The sequence below is a fragment of the Crassostrea angulata genome, chromosome 5 (assembly GCF_025612915.1).
Source record: "Crassostrea angulata isolate pt1a10 chromosome 5, ASM2561291v2, whole genome shotgun sequence".
Taxonomy (NCBI): domain Eukaryota; kingdom Metazoa; phylum Mollusca; class Bivalvia; order Ostreida; family Ostreidae; genus Magallana; species Magallana angulata.
Window position 1 is genome coordinate 49,194,093 of NC_069115.1, and position 19,595 is coordinate 49,213,687.

The 19,595-nt window shown below is 30.6% G+C and overlaps 1 protein-coding gene and 1 long non-coding RNA gene across 2 annotated transcripts; both read right to left on the reverse strand.

Annotated features, from left to right (window-relative positions):
* Positions 1–2,563: 2,563 nt before the first annotated feature.
* Positions 2,564–4,475, reverse strand: LOC128185793 (uncharacterized). The gene is made up of 3 exons (XR_008243843.1): positions 4,242–4,475; positions 4,013–4,120; positions 2,564–3,510 (listed from the first exon to the last, which is right to left on the reverse strand). It is a non-coding gene; the product is annotated as an uncharacterized LOC128185793 (long non-coding RNA).
* Positions 4,476–4,849: 374 nt separating this feature from the next.
* Positions 4,850–18,159, reverse strand: LOC128184743 (multimerin-2-like). The gene is made up of 3 exons (XM_052854319.1): positions 17,544–18,159; positions 13,798–13,926; positions 4,850–5,635 (listed from the first exon to the last, which is right to left on the reverse strand). The coding sequence occupies exons 1-3, from the start codon at positions 18,157–18,159 to the stop codon at positions 5,241–5,243; spliced, it is 1,140 nt and encodes a 379-aa protein (XP_052710279.1). The 3' UTR covers positions 4,850–5,240.
* Positions 18,160–19,595: the final 1,436 nt, after the last annotated feature.

The window sequence follows — 19,595 nt, forward strand, 5'->3', positions numbered from 1 at the left end:
TTTTGATAGAATTAAGTTGATCAATGTGTTTTAGATTAATGTTTGTGCTGCATTGTCTTTAAATATAGAACAGCGATACTTATAGACATCTTGTTAAATTCTTAAAAATATTTATTGACTTTCACAAGTTAAGTTTTTATTGACATTACATTGATAAGGAGTGTGTTTTAATATTTCAATGTGCTTTAAACTTCACTATAAATAAATCAATCTATAAAAAGACGTAAACATTATTTTATGATATTGACATGCATAAACAAAAACTATTTATCAAATTTATAAAATGGACATTTTATATTATTTAGAATTCGTATATAACTATACACAATCAACTTTCTTTTTTCGACTTTCTTTCTTTATTGCGTAAGACATACATCTTATTGCATATGAATTTTTTTTTTAATAAATAATATGTGCAGCACATTGCATGGATTTACAAACAAATGGTAATAGCAATCAATATGTAATACAGTGATAATAGCATTGGAGAATGTACAATTCAACACATCGATTTAATTACAACAATTGTTTTAAAAACAGTATATTAGTCAACATGTAGTTTGAAGGCATGATGCAAGAATTTTCCTTAGTTACAGAGTTCTCTAACATTGTTTACACATAATAGCTGTATAAATTTATACATTGATGGTTTTTTCCAATAGTAATTTTTTATGTATTTGGCTCTTACCCAGATAGCAAGCTTATATTGGCCCAGCGTTGGCCCGATGTTATCATTTATGTGGGCCCGATGTTGGAAAAAAACATCGGCCCAATGTAATTTTGCTCATCGGCGCAGCATTGCACCAACACGCTGGCGTGACGTTGGCCCATTGTCAGTAGATTGACAGTTTTAATGTTGGCCCAATGTTGGGGCAACGATTTAATCCAACCAATATTCCCCAAACTTTGTCCTTATAAAACAGTCTCACAAAGATTAACAGTAAGTCTAATCTTTATTGTTTTCTCACAGAAATATAATCAATATTCAAATTTTCAAATGGTTTTTTATAGTCGATCTATATACGAGGGTTGTCCCAAAATAATGTAGACAGGACACATAATTTATAATCTTTTCACTGGAATTTCATTAGACTTCTATGTTTTCTTCAATGACCCTTTGGCAAACAATGCTGAAAAGTCCAAATCTGTACTTTATTTATTTCTCGAGAAAATGAATAATTAGTAAGAACAAGTTTTGTCAGGCGGCGCAATGTGCGACGTCAAAAATTTCCAGTTTTACGTTGTTGCTAAACCCTACACATCTGAACGATAACATTTACGTTTTATTTCCGAAAAAATCTTAGAAAAAATATTATCTTTGAACATGTACTCTGTACGAAAGCCGAATAGGGCCACATAAAAAAATATTTTTATCTCGTAATTACGAGAAAAGATCTCGTTATTACGAGTTAATTATCTCGTTATTACGAGAAAAGATCTCGTTATTACGAGAAAAGATCTCGTTATTACGAGTTAGTTATCTCGTTATTACGAGAAAAGATCTCGTAATTACGAGAAAAGATCTCGTTATTACGAGATAATTTTCTGTTATTACGAGAAAAGATCTCGTTATTACGAGAAAAGATCTATATAAAATGGTGCGTTTCTGAAAAAGAATTCGACTGGATCACACTTTAAGTCTATCTTTTTCATTTCAGAAACGTTGATTCAATTTTGATCAATATTTAAAAAAAACAACGATCATTATTCATTAATTTCTACATATCAAAATGATTGGTTTCGACATTTTATCTGGAATTAATAAAAGGAAAGAACTTTATGTAATTTTTCTATTCAACTTATATATATTATAATTCCACTCCGAAGTAAATACCAGGTAGTCCTATAGTCGTAAAAACACAGTTTTATTAGTTACAGATAACTTTAATGACTATATAGTTTCAGTCATGGATATGGATACACAGGATTTACCCGAATTTTTGTTTTATATGTTCTTACACAACCTACATGTATATTGAAAATAATTGATTTTATATAAACATTTTGGAGTCTGAAAAAAATAACACGTATCCTTCTTAATTATTGACATACAGTTCAATGAATTTTTTAATCAATTTGCTTTGCTAATTCTTCTGAAATTTCTTTAAAACTGCTTGCTCCGATTTTATATCAAATTATGCGTTTTAAACGATGATCATGCTAAGTAAGTGTATATTAATAGACATTGCAGTAGTTCATACACTTTATATAAAAAGAATAGAATAATGAAACGCGCCATTTCAAAACTAGATCTTTTCTCGTAATTACGAGATAATTAACTCGTAATAACGAGATCTTTTCTCGTAATAACGAGATCTTTTCTCGTAATTACGAGATCTTTTCTCGTAATTACGAGATCTTTTCTCGTAATAACGAGATAATTAGCTCGTAATAACGAGATAACTAACTCGTAATAACGAGATCTTTTCTCGTAATAACGAGATAATTAACTCGTAATAACGAGATCTTTTCTCGTAATTACGAGATGATTAACTCGTAATAACGAGATCTTTTCTCGTAATTACGAGATAAAAATTTTTTTTTAAGTGGCCCTATTCGTCTTTCGTAACTCTGCGTGCACATTCAATATATATTTCTAGTTTTGTTTTGTTTTTAAATATTTTCTAAGTACAAACGATCTGTCGGCTCCAAACTTTCCCTGTATTACTTGTTGTCTAACGTCCGTCTTACCGAAATGTGTCGTTAAACATTTTGACGTCCATTGATATCGTTCGGGGTTTCTTTTTTCCACTTATTGTCATCATACTTGTTCAAATATTTTCAATGTTGTTTAACTACTTATTCACAAAACGCATTTCTCATCGATTTTGTTAATTTCATTTACTTCCAAAGCCGCTTAGGATTTATTTCATGGTCTTTACAAAATTGTATCAGTTACTGCTGCGCCGCCTTAAACGCTGAAAACGTCATTTTATTACCACTTAACTTTTCAACTTGTCACAAAACGCGCTATAAAATATTTAAAAGTTTTGTTATAGCCAAAACATTTTCTGAGTAAATAATAGAATTATTATCAAATATCGGTGTATGTTTTATTTGAATTTTTTCATTCGAAAAGTACTTTTCCGCCCAATTTTCAATTCATTATGTTGATTTTAACTTTTTGTTTTTGACATTGCGCCGCATGTAGAATTTCTGATCTAACATGCTTTCATTTCACTAATTTAATCTCAAACAATATTCGATTTTAAAACATTATTTGAATGCAAATTTCTTGAACCCTTTGTGGCACAAATTTCATCTTCCTTTGCCTTAGATTAACTGAATAACGCCACTTGTCTACGCTACTTTGGGACAACCCTCGTACTTCCACATCCCTTCAATCTTCTTCCTTTGTTTTCTTTACTCCTATTTTCATCCCCTTTCCCGATCAGATGAATAACGAATCACAGTAAATGCGTTTGGTCACTATGTTTAGTTCAGTTCCAGTTTAGTTCTCTAGTTCTGACCTCGTTGATAACGTCAAAAGCCCGTTTCCGCAAAATGCTGCTGTAAATTTAAAAAATAATCATATAAAATGAAAAAAAATAAATTGATATAAATAGAATTGCATTTACATTATAAAAATAATAATGCAGAAAAAATCCTCAATATATAACGATTTAAAACAAAATAAATTTGTTTGCGGGAAGGGGGTCTATTTTACTGTGCACAGTTTTAATATGTGTATCAGAATTGTTTTTCAATATTACTGCTTTTTACTGTGAATAAGTCAATTTTAATTTTCCGGGGAGGAGGCCGGGGGGGGGGGGGGTGTCTGGATATATCCGACCTTCTTTAGACCCACAGCTTCTGATCTAATATTATCAGCATATCATGCCGATGATTTATCATACAAACATACGAGAGAATTATTTAATAAAGCTGCATTGAGGATAATTATACCATTTTGCCAAGACATATTCTGATCATCTCACATCATTGATAAAAAATTGTGCCTTTAATTCCTACCCTAAATATTGAATATTATCATAATATTAAATTCAGTTACCTTAGATGTTCCTTAACTTGAGCCGATAAACTGCATGGTTCTATTCATCTTCACAAATAATATAGGAGACGGCCATGTCACCGAGTTTGAACATCAGCAGGAGAATGTCTGTACAAAATAATTGCCTTTAATTTGCTTTCAAATTTTCATTTAAAAGTATTGAGAACATTATTGTATAATAATCACCCACATATAATAAAAATCTGTAAAAGAACATCTGCATACTTACATTATTCCTACAGGCAGCCATGATGATAGCATAAGATCAAGTTACTCTGATGGATTTGTCAAAAATGACATCACAGTTCTTTTGGCGGTAATGTTTCATTCACGAGTGCAGAAAAGTTACTATCCTTTGATGCTGAATTTCATTCAAAGTGTAGACAAGTAAAATGCTTCATGATGGACACACATAATATAGTCAGGTACACTTTTAAAAAATTAACTTAAACTCTAAATCTGAAATTAATTTGAATACATTTATATTTATAGTAACCGTTATATTTTACACATTTCACGCATTTTAGTCCGTCGGCCCGACATCGGTGCAGTGTATTCGCGCCCACCGAGATCAATTTGATATTGGCCCAATGTTGGCACAATGTTTATGTTCCAACGTTGGATGAACTACGTTGATCCAATATTGGAACGATGTCAATGCACCAACAGTGATAAATACAAGGTTGGTCCAATGTTTGTCCAACGTCGTTCTACCAACAGCGATATGTAGCCAACCTTACAACCATTAGCCAACGTTGGGCCAACGTAAGCTTGCTATCTGGGTAATTGCTGGTATCGTGGACATATTAAGACACAGTGATATTCATCTTCAATTTCGGATCTACAAAATTCACATATTCTGTTATTTTGCAAAATATTTCTGTGGCGTCCACTTTCTATGGAAAAATTATGTGATGACATTCTGATTTTACTGAGTTGTTTTTTGTAAATACAAGGAATGGGTTTCACCAAATAATATTGCAGTGAAAAATGGTCAATAATATTTTTATATAACATACATCTAGATGAACTATTCATATCTGCAAAAAGAGTTTGTACAAAAGTATCAATTATTCTTTGCTTGATAAGTAAAAAATCATAACACAATGCACATAGTGATTTGAGTTAAAAATTGAAGCAAATGCATATTTTCTCTTTTTTGTGGAAAAAAATTCACAGTTCAAAACGTCTATGTATAAAAATCATACTTTGTGTAATTATATAAAAACTATGAAATCAGAAACCCCGAAAATGTTGTTTCGGGTACATCAGCGCTTGTATAACCTTTTCCATAAAGATGTCTCACCCAGACTCTGTCTCCCTTCTGTAGATTTAACACGACCATGTTAGTTGCTGTCTGGTAAGATGCAGAACTATCACTTACCGCTCGGACTTTAGATACGCTGTTCAATACTATATCTATTTTAAGATACTGTGTTATGTATTCTAAAGCACTAACATAGAAGACATAAGTTCCTTCTTTGGGAGTGGTAAACACCCCTGTGTTCAGGTTGTATCCATTTCCGACATTCGTTATGACAACATCGAATATCAAAGTCCCCGAATTCCAAGTTGGGCTGGGCGATGTAACTGCAGCTGTGAAAGCCACTTCTTGATTTGGATCTTTAAAAAATGATTTATACATTAGTTAAAAAACAATGCCCTTTGTTGCATATCAAAAAAAATAAAAACCTCGATCTTTATTCAATATTTGAATGGACAAATTACCCTCTTGTCAGAAAAGTGCCATTGTCATGAAAATTAGCACATTCTACACAATAAATTTCCACATCTAGAATTATGACCTCTTAGTGAGAATATTCAATATTGTAGTAGAATTGGCAATCTAGAAAAGAAATCGTTTTCCTTTTTTATTGTTTAATAAATTTTTAGATGTTCTCGTTCCATTAGGATATTTGTTCGTAGCACCGAAAAAACTTTCTCGTTAGAGCGTATTATCTCGTGATTAATATCTTTATTAAAAAGAAAATAAACTCGTTTTAATGAGATTTCAAATTATAATGCTGAAGGGGACGTACAATTAGTCATGAAACGAAAATGTATTGATATTAGGTAATTATCTGATACTTAGAACTGAACATGCAAACATAATGCAAGATAAACACTGATGCCTACAACGATTCCTAGCTACAGTACTGTTCTTTATAAAGGTTGCTGTTGGTGGTGGGAGTGGTGGTGGTGGGAAGGGTCATGATACTTGGGGACATGGATTATTTCTTTATGCATAACGAGTCATTTAGCAGGCCAAATGAGTTCAGGACTTGGGTGAGCAATGGATCTTCTTCAAAATTTGTAAAATCCATGGGCTATGTAATAAAACGGGCCATATTCGTCATGCATGAAAAGTATTTCTTGAAATATAGTTATACGTTCAGCAGATGCAAATGCTAAATAAATTAACTATACCCTCGCCGGCTATTGCTTTGTTGCTATAAATATATTAAACAAGCAGAACACATATCTAAGTAACTAGATGTTCTACATTTGTAACACATTTTGATTTGCATGGTTGATTTAACCAATAACTATGACCTATAAATTCTTTATTTTACGCGATTACCTTATTTCGCGACTTCACTGTTTTGTATCAAATCGCGAGAAAATAAAATCACGAGCACCAATTTTTAACTCACCTGGCACAAAGCATCCTTATGGTAAGGTGAATATAAATTGCAAAAATAAAGGACAGATCTTTATTGAAAGCGGAGAAAACCTCGAAACTGTAAAAAAGGGGATGTATTTTAAAAAATCTTCTTGTCAAGAAGAGTCAAACTCAACGTAATTTAGCATAAAGAATCCTTAGGGAAATGAAAATATAAATTGCAAAAATTATGAGCTATTTCTGTTTCAAAGAACTAGGTAGAGTTTTAATCATATTTTGCCCTGTTTTGGGGTGATTTTAAAGATATCACAAGAAATTGAAATGTAAAGTTTATTTACAAAAGAATACCCATAAATTAAGAATCCATATATAGTTACCAGATTAGACTTCCTTAAGTTCAATTGTGACGTCATAAACAGTGCATTTTCATGTAATTGTCATTAAACTGAGCAGAAGACACCAATTTCTCAGTAGTTTTTTTTATAGAAAAATATGTCCGCAGCTGTCGCCCACAATGAAACTCGCATTATAACTTTATCATGTGATATCACATAAAATATATTGATTTCGTTGTGGGCGACGGCTGCAGACACATTTTCCTCTTCAAAAAACTATGAGAAAATGTGCCATTTTTAATAAAATTTTTTTACCAAATATTAAGAAATATGCCGAAATGTTTAAGTCATAACTATTTATTGAAACAAGATAAAAGTGTCTAACTTGGTACTTTATATACACACATGTTCAAAATGGTACATGTGTATTTTTATGAGATTTAAACAACTTTAGAATTTTAGGGCAAATATTGAAAGAAACTATACCTTCTTCTTTGAGGAATTTATGAAAATAATACTACAGGGAAGTCAATCAGTTTATAACTTTGGGTTCGGTATATCATATATTAAAAATCAGGTTCTTTGTTGTAAGCAGCAATGTTGGACGCATGATTAAATGGGTCAATCTTACAAAGATCAATTTGCTTGTTCTGCAACAGTTTACTTTCAGAGGGAATATTTGAAACTTACAATATATTTTCGTGCCGAATTTGTGAATTAACTTGAGGTTGAATATTTCAATGCGTTGGCGTTTTCACTTGTGACTGTGGTTTTTAGCTTCTTTTGATTTTTGTTTTATTTTAGTTAATTATGCTTTTCAACTTGAGGGGGGATTATTGCCTGTATTTTGTATTTTTACGTATCAAATCAAACATAGACTTCGGCAAATAAGACAGCTGATTGTGTACCTTCGCAATAAACTTTTAAGCTCTCATGAATTATGATCGCTATATAATTTGGGGGGGGGGGGGTCTAAAAAAAGGGAACTGGAAGTTAACCGTTAACCCCTACCAAAGATTTAGTTATATATATATATATATATATATATATATATATATATATATATATAGATATAGATATAGATATATATATATATATATATGAAAAAATTTAAAATGAAACTAGTTGAGTTTATTTCGGTGTTGTGATTTTTTTTCATATAATACTACGTGTGTGGATTTATACTATATATTTATATATATATATATATATATATATATATATATATATATATATATATATATATATATATATAATTTAAAAATGATAAATATCCAGAATAAAATCACAAATTGATCCTATTAACCGCAAACGTTTTCGCCATTCCTGGCTCTTCAGGCAGTTGTGTACAAATGACTAATATGTAACGTAGTAACGTCAATAAGCAAAAGTTCATTGTGACGTCATAATAACGTTAAAGTAGCGGAAAGTTAGAGTCACAGAGCAAAAAGGCGCTAAAAAAATAATAATCGCAAATATAACAAATGATTCAATTATATCACATGCATATAATAAATTGTTCACTGGGTGCGATTAAGTTTTGGTTTAAATAATTTAATAAAGTGGTCTTCCTTGGCTAAGCGCAGTATTTCATTTTCATTTGGAAGTTTATAAAATGGGAATAGGGTAAATTTTCCCTGGCCGCATTCAGCAAAATGTTCACAGCATGGAGTATTACGAACACTCGGGTCTTTAATCTGTTGCTTGTGGACACGAACACGCGCGTTTAGTTTCCCCGTCTGTCCAATATAAAATTCTTTGCATGTTGGGCAAATAGCACAATAAATAACATTTTCCGATTTACAGTTCATCGACGAATTGGCCCGAATTTCCATCCCAGATTTTAGTAGAATTGTATTTCCTTCTTCTATGTAGGCACATGTACCACATCTCGGGTCGCCGCATTTTTTCACAGATGGAATTTCCTCCTGCATTGTAAATCGGGCCTTGGTCAATATGTGTTTAAGATTTGGTGCTTGTCGTTGGCTAGTGATTATGTCCTCGGATTGTAATAATTTCTTCATATTTTTTGACTGTTCTAATATAGGGTAAAGTCGTTTTGCGTCTGTTAGAATATTTCTGTTCCTTGGATTGTGGGTCACAACAAAAGCAAGTTTCCCGTCGTTGTTGACTCTAACTTTCCGCTACTTTAACGTTATTATGACGTCACAATGAACTTTTGCTTATTGACGTTACTACGTTACATATTAGTCATTTGTACACAACTGCCTGAAGAGCCAGGAATGGCGAAAACGTTTGCGGTTAATAGGATCAATTTGTGATTTTATTCTGGATATTTATCATTTTTAAATTATTTAAAACTGTGCCGATTTATTTTTTGTTGTATTGGGAAATTATATATATATATATATATATATATATATATATAGAGAGAGAGAGAGAGAGAGAGAGAGAGAGAGAGAGAGAGAGAGAGAGAGAGAGAGAGATATATATATATATATATATATATATATATATATATATATATATATATATATATATATATATATATATCAGGCTTGGGGTGAATTACATTGTAAAGTAATGCATTACATTACCATTACTTCATGAATTTGGGCATTAAATTACCATTACCATTACTTAAATTTCTTGAAGTAATACATTACAATACCATGACATGAGTAAAGTAATGCATTACCATTACTTTGTGAAAAGTCAACAATAAGTTTTAAAAAATTTAAAGTAATTTAAAAGCTAAATAAAAAGTTTTTGCAAATGTTTCATATATAATACATGCTTACGTGTATTATATTAATAATCATATTTACAGGTTTATGTTCACTATCAGGTTCAAATTTAATGACTTATACAAGATTGCTGTTGCATTTTATGATCAGCAAAGTTTCAAAGGTTTTGTCTTTTAACTACATCCTGTCGGGTTTGAAAATCTAAGATATGATTGTTCAGGCAATAATAGAAAAAAATACATGAATCTTGTATTTTCTTTCAGCACAAACTAATTAATATGTACAACACTACAACACAGATGTTGAGAGAGAGAGAGAGAGAGAGAGAGAGAGAGAGAGAGATTATTTTCAAATAGGTTATAATACTCATTACTGGAAATAATTTTTAGGCTTTCAGAGATCGTGACTGGACAGTGCATTCGTTTTTGCTTTAAAGGGTGTATGTCTGTTCTCTATTCTAATGGAACACAGTTAAGAGAAGGGTATGGATCAGGGTGTTTAGCACCTCTTAAAACAATGGATTTTTTTGATACTTAGATTATCCTGGGGGCATTGTGTTTTGTTAACACATTCTTCACAGTAAAGAATTCATTGAATGCCCAACTAATTGGAGTAAAATTTTCAAATAATAACAACACTCTTAAAATGTTTTGAAATTGTGTTGTTATAGCTAGTTATATTGACAATTTTAGAATGGATTTTTTTAAAATCATACAACTAAACTACCTTTATCTCAATAATTATTTTTCTTCTTTAAAACAATTTTTAATCAAATACAATTTCAATTATTTAATTCATCACAGTTTTAGAAATGAACTTGCATAGAAAAGCATAGAAAAGCATAGTAATGCAAAGTAATGCCATGAAATGCCAGCATTACACTAGATTTTGTAAAGTAATGCATTACATTACCATTACTTGTAATGCTAAATATGTGGCATTACACATTACTAGCATTACTTTGAAAACATGTAATGCATTGAAATGCATTACCATTACATTTAGCATTACCCCAAGCCTGATATATATATATATATATATATATATATATATATATATATATATATATATATATATATATACATATATATATATATATATATATTACCAACGACACGAACAAAAAAGTAAAATATTGTCAAATGTTGTCAAATTGACACTACAGATAACGAGTGTTGTTGGTTTGTTAGTGCTTTATATATATATATATATATATATATATATATATATATATATATATATATATATATATATATATATATATATATATATATATATCTATATATATGAATGAGTTGAAAAAAAAACAACAACGCTAATTGCAAAACGTAAGCGCTTTCATTTCTAAAATCTTCAGACGTTATACAGCCGTTAAAATTATGACGAAATTACGTTACCTAGTAATTACGTCAACAATAATACTATGACGTATTAATGCTTATTGATTTCCTGAGATATTTACCTGAACTAAGATGCAAAGTTGGTCACTATGAATGTAACAAAGGACCGCGAACGATAGCATTATCTAGCCGCCTAACTAAAAGTCATAGTTTGAAAGTTGTCTAATTTAAGTTATTTTTTATATTAATGTAAACATTTATGTATATTTTCATTAATTATAAATGATTTGGTCAAACAAAGCGATATAACTTTGTATTTTGGGTTAAAATAGCTCATTTCATAATAGAAAATAACGGAAAACGGAAATGTTTTTTTAACCCACCCCCCCCCCCCCCCCCCGTGAAACAAAAATTCCTTTTGAAAGGTTTTAATTATTGTTATTTAGCATATTTTTACCAAAGGGTTTGTAGTTTCACGGTGGGGGGGGGGGACATATGTCTACAGACCGAAATACATTCCAAAAAAAAAAAAATTTTGCTTCGTAAATTTTCGAAAACTAATTTACAGACATGAATTAAAATGAAATTTTACTTTAATACATATCGTACATGTAAATATGTTATTATTGATTTTTTATGCCCATACTGGCCGGTAAATAAAATGTTCCTCACTCATAGAGACCGATTTTAATGAATTTATTTTAGACCCCGCGTTGGCAAAACTTTTGTTTAAAAATAAATAATCTTATTACAAATTTTGTTTTGATGTAAATTGATTAGGATTCGATTATACTTTTTAGTAGAAAACTTAGTTTTTGAATATCTGACAGAAATTCCGAAATATTTGGATGTAAAATGTAGGCGGGAACCGGGCGTTAGCGTTCGCAGTTCTTTGTATACAAACATAACCACTGATTTCGGTATCAGTGCCCTCAAATACTGGATGAATAAATATCCAAAAGAAATCAACAGCCGTTTCAGCAGAGACAAGCAGTTTAGTACTTAAAAGCAATACATTCTGTTTCAACGGCAAACATCATTTGCAACGGCTATGGGGACTAAAATGGTCCCGACTTATGCCACCCTCACATAGGATACTTAGAAGAAAAAATGTTTGAAAAAACTAGACAGCAATTTAACCATCACACCACACAAAATATAAAAAATGAATGGAAAAGATATCTTGACGACTGGACTGGAACGAGAGCGACGCCAATTTAGCAGTGTTTTGGACATTGTGAAAAATCTGGATCCAAACATCAACTTTACGATAGATGAAAGTGCAATCTTTCATTGTCCACCGACATGTATTACAAACCAACAGATACCCATCAATACCTTCATTTCAAATACCTTCATTTCAGTTCTTGCCATCCGGGCCATACTAAACGCGCAGTTCTTTACAACTTAGCAAGGCTGTGTGTAACATAGTTAGAGACAACGAAATATAAATGAACATTTACATGAATTAAAAGCGAGCCTGATATAACAATGTTATCCAATAGAAATCATAGACGATAGTATCAAAAAAGCATTAGCATTGAACATGAACAACCTTATTAATCCTCTTAAATTAACAACATTCTGCAAACTGATGAAAAAATGTCCGAAGTGTTGAAAAAAATACAACTTCATCAACAGTAAAACACAGCCAAAAAATCTCCGAAGGATACTTTGCAAATCTTTTCTTCAACGTCAATCTTATTCAGTCAACAAGTGTAACGATCCCCTCTGTAGAGATTGCCAATATATTAGAGTCGGGGATTCGTTCAAATTCGGGAACAAGGACTTTATTATTAATGCGAACATGTCTTGTGCCTCTAAAAAGGTTATATACAACTTTACGTGTAGCGGATGCAACGAATTTTATATAGGGGGACAACTCTACGCACCCTTATTCGTTTACACAAACAACAACTCAATCCCGAGTACAGAAAAATTTAACTTAGTGAACATCTTGATATTTGTGGCCACGGACAATTTTCAGTTTTCCCGTTTTATAAACTTTTAAAAGACAATCCAATTGAACGAAGGGAAAAAGAAAAATATTTTATAAAGTCACTAAAACCTTCGTTAAATAGTTTGATATAGTTTGATATAGACTGTTTCATCGTCTTTGATTTTATTTTACTATGTATTTTATAACTTGATTCTATGATTGTTTCCTTCAATTAGCATTATGACGTCATAGTATTATTGTTGGCGTTATCGCTAGGTAACGTAATTGCTTAATTTCAACGACTGTAAAATGTCTATGCATTTGTAGCGTAGACCGTTGATTGTAAACCTTTATCTTGATTTTCTCAATGTTATTTTTACCTTAGTAGCCACTGGTTAGTATAGAGTTAGTTTTTTGTAGTTTTTACTCAAAAATATCCTAGCCGGTCTCCTCAAAAGATTTTGCCACATGATGATGTACCATATAATATTTCAAAATAAAGAGTGCAGTATGCTTTTGATATGATGGCGAAGCTTTGCCTCGCCATCTATATGATTGATCAACCCGATATTTCCTATAGTCAGTCAGTAACAAACCTAATAAGTGATAATAATCCGATCCTAGTATGTTAAAACAATACTAACAGTTGTACTAGTTTAAATGTTAAATTACCATGCTGCCTTATACGATGAAAAAAGAAACATTAGAGACAAAATTTTGACACAAAGCATTTCATGAAAACATAAATTTGTTTAAGCACATGTCATGCATTGCAGAATAATATTCAATACATGTAATTTATTTTAATAAATACAAAAACATTTGTTTGCAATTCCATACCACTTTGAGTGTTCGTTTGATTATCACGGAAACGTTCCAGTGCAGACACAGACACTGATAAATTCATACAATCCGTTTTATACTGGTCAAGGTCAGCCTGGAAGGTCACTGTGGTGTTACGAATGTCATCTAAAATACCAGACAAAAAAAAAAAAAAAAACAGAACATAAAAAATTACCCCACATAACTTATATTGGGCATTACAAGTTTTTAAAATTATTTTTTACAAGATTTATTTATTCGTAAATATTCAACGCTTTAAAATATTCTTTAAAACTTGAGTAAATTGCATGCCAGAAGAGGGACCGTGATAAAATGCCATTGACTAGAAAATAAATTCCACAATTATTAAAACAGTGAATACCTCACATATCAGGTAATACACACTTAAAAAAGATAAATAAACTTCAATTAACGAGCTAATATGTGGATTTAAACAAAAAACTACAAGACTACAAAACTCAATCTCCGCTCTCGCCCCATCTGAAATTTTACTGACCATGTATAATACCATGTGTCCAAAAACCCGAATCTAATTAAGGTGGCTCTATACACCACTTTTTGATGACGCAGTACATAAACAAGTAAATCTAGAAGCACGCAATTCCGGTACTGGCTGATTTAAAGTAAATCCACCCTCCTGTGACGTCATACATTTTACATAAACCATGAATTCATTAAAATTCTTGCAAGTAGATTTGTAATTTCTATGTTATTATAGGTGCACATCAAAAACTCAAATCATTGTTTACTTGGAGATATTTAATAAGCGTTTTTCATTCTTATATTCGACATAATTCAATAATGACAAAGGGAAAAAACTCTTTTCTACTTTTCTCTAAGTTATATATCTAAATGCTATAATTTTTCTAATGTCAACAATTTTTTCTTTTTTTTAAAATTAATTTTAGTTTTCTGGCATAGTAAGCAATAAAATTTAAATAAGTAAGCAAAAAAAACCAGAACATAAAAAATTACCCCACATAACTTATATTGGGCATTACAAGTTTTTAAAATTATTTTTTACAAGATTTATTTATTCGTAAATATTCAACGCTTTAAAATATTCTTTAAAACTTGAGTAAATTGCATTCCAGAAGAGGGACCGTGATAAAATGCCATTGACTAGAAAATAAATTCCACAATTATTAAAACAGTGAATACCTCACATATCAGGTAATACACACTTAAAAAAGATAAATAAACTTTAATTAACGAGCTAATATGTGGATTTAAACAAAAAACTACAAGACTACAAAACTCAATCTCCGCTCTCGCCCCATCTGAAATTTTACTGACCATGTATAATACCATGTGTCCAAAAACCCGAATCTAATTAAGGTGGCTCTATACACCACTTTTTGATGACGCAGTACATAAACAAGTAAATCTAGAAGCACGCAATTCCGGTACTGGCTGATTTAAAGTAAATCCACCCTCCTGTGACGTCATACATTTTACATAAACCATGAATTCATTAAAATTCTTGCAAGTAGATTTGTAATTTCTATGTTATTATAGGTGCACATCAAAAACTCAAATCATTGTTTACTTGGAGATATTTAATAAGCGTTTTTCATCCTTATATTCGACATAATTCAATAATGACAAAGGGAAATAACTCTTTTCTACTTTTCTCTAAGTTATATATCTAAATGCTATAATTTTTCTAATGTCAACAATTTTTTCTTTTTTTTAAAATTAATTTTAGTTTTCTGGCATAGTAAGCAATAAAATTTAAATAGACAAACAAGTATCCATCCACTTATATATAATTTTTAAACAAAAAAGTGTGATTTTCAGATGATAATTTCAGTCTTTGGTTTTTATTAACTTACATCTTAAATAAGATGGATACATATATATTTTATTTATTTTTTGATGAAATTCAAGCCCAATAAGTTAAAAAAAAGTTAAGTCATTAACTTTGTACCCATAATTTTATAGATACGGTGTTACCTTAAACCGAGTCGAATTGTGTGGGGACCGCTCTTTTGAAAAATTTGTTAAATGAATATATTTAATTTGATATTTGGAAAATTCATTACTTACAAGTAATGTAGTATGTGACACCTTCACGTTATTAGTATTAGTTATCGAAATAAACAATAAAATCAAGCATAATTTTTTAAATAGTTTCTTTCCCAATATGGACATCTTACAGCGTAGCGCAGTGGGTTAGTGGGTTTATTACAAACCTGTATGTCATGAGTTTGAATCCTGTTGAGGACAATAAATTTTTTATCTTTCGATAATTTTCTAAAACTTTTTTTGGTTGAAAACGGCAAAGGAAAATTCTAAATCGGTGAAAGTATTTCAACTATAATATACTTTAATCCAAACTAATAACGACAGTTGTTCATTACCACCCTAAGGGGATGGGAGGGTGGCTTTGAATTTCTCTCAGGTTGGGATACATAAATCCTATTAGTTAGTTTCCCCATTTATTTATTTGATTTTGCATTAAAGCAAATACATCCACTTATATAGGCCTATAATGAAATATGTATATATTCATCATTCCAACATGATATTTAGGAAATTTTCTTCTCATAAATGAAAAGTCCCCAAGGTGTTTGGGCCTTGGGACTTAGAAACGATAACTCTCACCTGAGGAACTTTCACACCAAATAAAATTTAAAATGATTTTTGTGATTATTTGCAATGATTTTCATTCAATTTTTTATGTCACATTTATTAAAATACATTTTCTTATAACATCAAGCAGTTTTTTTTAGATAATTTGTCAACAGAGTAAGAAAATATGAAAATGTTTTGGGGAAATACTAAAAAAAATTGCAATAATAACATTATCAAATGTTCAGAAGTGTTATATTTTGTTTAGGTGTCCGAAGAAAATATCCATCAAATTCTCTCAGTTTGTTGATAGTTAACTTGACGTTACGTTTGACTTTTGTGCAAATTTACATATTTTAACTAATTAATGGGCTTTAATATTTGATTTAAATAGTAGAAAATTAAATTATAAAGAATGAATTTAATTTCTACCTATGTTATACGAGTATAACATAATTGGGAACAGTTTACGTATTTTTATAAATTGCTTTGCGGTTTATAAAGCGAAAACTGCCCCAAATTACGTTATATCGTATAACATAGGTAGACATTAAATTTATTCCTTCAGAAATATTGTGTATCGCCGCTATAAAGCAATTATTTGTGCTCTCAGACTTATATCCGGATATTTTTTTTATAGATTCCTCATATTAAGATCACGCATGTGTTATTGCAAAATGAACTTGTTTCGGGTCTTATGATTTATATCTTATAATGATTTCCAAGTTTTCAAACACAAGATTAAAATACGATAATATAAGAAGGACATAACTCTTTTCCTGACAGGAATGAATTTCGGATATCTCTATGTAAAATTGATATTTTCTAAAGATGACAAAAAAAACACCCATATCATTGTTCGATTTAAGATAGCTCTAGGCACTCTAGAAATAATGTGTAGTCAGACAAGTGAAATATTTACGATGTGTTACTGATTTCTCTATATTTCAAAAGGCGGATTTTAATAGTGTTTACCTAAGTAAAGCTAAGGTATACATTAAAAAAAACCAAGGAATTGTTATGAAACAACATTGAAAAAATTCATATCAAATATTTTAAGAACATATTGATTTTTGTCATTTATTAGATTTTAACCTTTACGAAACACTTATAATTTATTCATTGCGTAGGAAAAAAAAATTAATAGGTAAAAAATTTCATTTAATTACCGAAGGCTTGCCTGTGTCGTGCTTCCAGCTCTGATAGTGTTGCTGATAGATTTCGTTGGCCTTCCACTGTGCCTTGTTTTGTATCCTCCATTGAAACGTTGAACTGCTGTAACATTTCAGCCATTTCGCGTGAGTGAGTGTTGATATCAGACAATCTTATAGACAAATATCGAACTTCTGTTTTTACATCATTTATTGTGTTTGAAACGTTATTCAAGTTTTTATCTAATTCCTGTAAATCATTTAGGAATGAAACACTGTAATTTTTTAATAATCCGTTTTCAGTTTTCAGAAAATTGACTTCTTTTTGCAGCTCTATAATTTCATTATTTGTCGATGTCTTAATATCGGAAATCTTGTTTTCGGCTTTTGCGAGTTTTTCCTGCATTATCAACATGTCTTTCATGAGCACATGTACATTTTGGACTAAAGTCATTCTGATAATAGTCTCTTGATTAAGAAGTTGTCTAAATACGTCCACAGTTCTATAATCCAATTCACTTTTGTTTCTACTAGTTCTGTTGTGGGAGTCATGGTCCGTTAACGCAGAAAACGCTTCAGTTTGAATAACTGTGATGAAAATAAAAACAAGAAGAACGACGTTGTTGTGAACCATTATTTCAAAATGATAATAATGAGGATTATAAGCGGTTTATATACTTTTTGGGAGGGGAGGGTGACCATAAATATTTTAGATAAAATTAAACTTAATGATGGGTGTGTTCAAGAATTACACTGATCCGTAAAATAACGTAAGAAACTATCATCGTTGCTTAAAGTTCAGTGATGTTTGTATGTAAGTTGTTATCGGAGTGATGAGATAGAAAGAAATAATTACATTACAATTCATTAGTTTGATAAGAATTTAAATCTAATTACTTTTAAACAACTTTCGTAAACGTTTGACTGTAACATCTAAGAAGACGAGGGAAAAACGGGTTAAATTATTACAGCGTGTTTCAAAGTCATGGTTTTTTAAAAGTATCTTATAGAACATTGTGAAACTAAAGCTTAGCACTTAATAAGTTAAACAAATCAACCTTTGATATTAGAAATGAACGCATAAATAAACTTTGTTATGAATTAACTCAAGTTCGATCATGCCAACATAAGACAATTAAATTGTATAATGACTACTATTTAAAACAATTTAATTTAATACTTTTTCTTATCGTAATGTTTATACATGTATTAATGAGTTTTGCGAGATAAATGACATTTGAAACATTGTGTTCATAAATCACTAAGAAATATCAACCCTTTTAGGGTCTCTTTACTGCACTAATTGTAATAATGACATCAAGTTTTCACTTTATTTGATTTATGTTCTATGCCGCAAGTGTAAGTTTTAATGCAAATATGTGAAAAAGATTTAAAATAAAATGTTGTCGAATTCATTATTTACAACTGTGTCACCTATCTCTGATTTTTAAAGATATAGCAGGATTTGTAGAAACGCATTTTGAAAGAAATATGATAGCAACTACACTGGTGAGGGATGTCCTTGGAAGACAAAATAAAAAAACAGACTAAAATCTAGACACGGATATTTTTTTTAATCCTCGATCATTGAAAAAATGTCCTGTGGCGCACGGTTATATTTTCACACATGCGCAAACCACACAGTGTAGTAGAAAATGAAGTGACAGCATGGACATATGTAAAACATATTTTTTGTAAAAAAAACAGCACGGTAATACTTTCTCGGATTTACAACTGCTTATTTACTATGTTGGATGTATTACGACCAGGGTCTACAGTTTGATGAGGACGTTATGAACTTACGACGTGTTCAATGTGCACGCGGAATGAGACAGCCCTATCCATTAAAGGTTAATCGGATGCCTCAGCAATTCTTTCATATATAATACATCTTTAATCTTTTTTTATTTCAATTCCTTTTTAAATATATGACTATAAATGTAGGTCATGCATTTATAAATCCGTGCATCCTGAATGCCTTGGTCGGAAAGCAATCGACTGTAATTTTTTCGATCGGTATATATATCCCTGTAGCAGTTGAGAAGCAACAGAAAGTAATATTATTACTAA

Coding starts and splice junctions, on each gene's coding strand:
- LOC128184743 (XM_052854319.1), bottom strand. CDS start 18,159: ATGGTTCACAACAACGTCGTTCTTCTTGTTTTTATTTTCATCACAGTT. Junction 13,927..17,543: donor ACGACACAGGCAAGCCTTCG/GTAATTAAATGA, acceptor CTGGTATTTTAG/ATGACATTCGTAACACCACA. Junction 5,636..13,797: donor TCAAACGAACACTCAAAGTG/GTATGGAATTGC, acceptor CATTTTTTAAAG/ATCCAAATCAAGAAGTGGCT.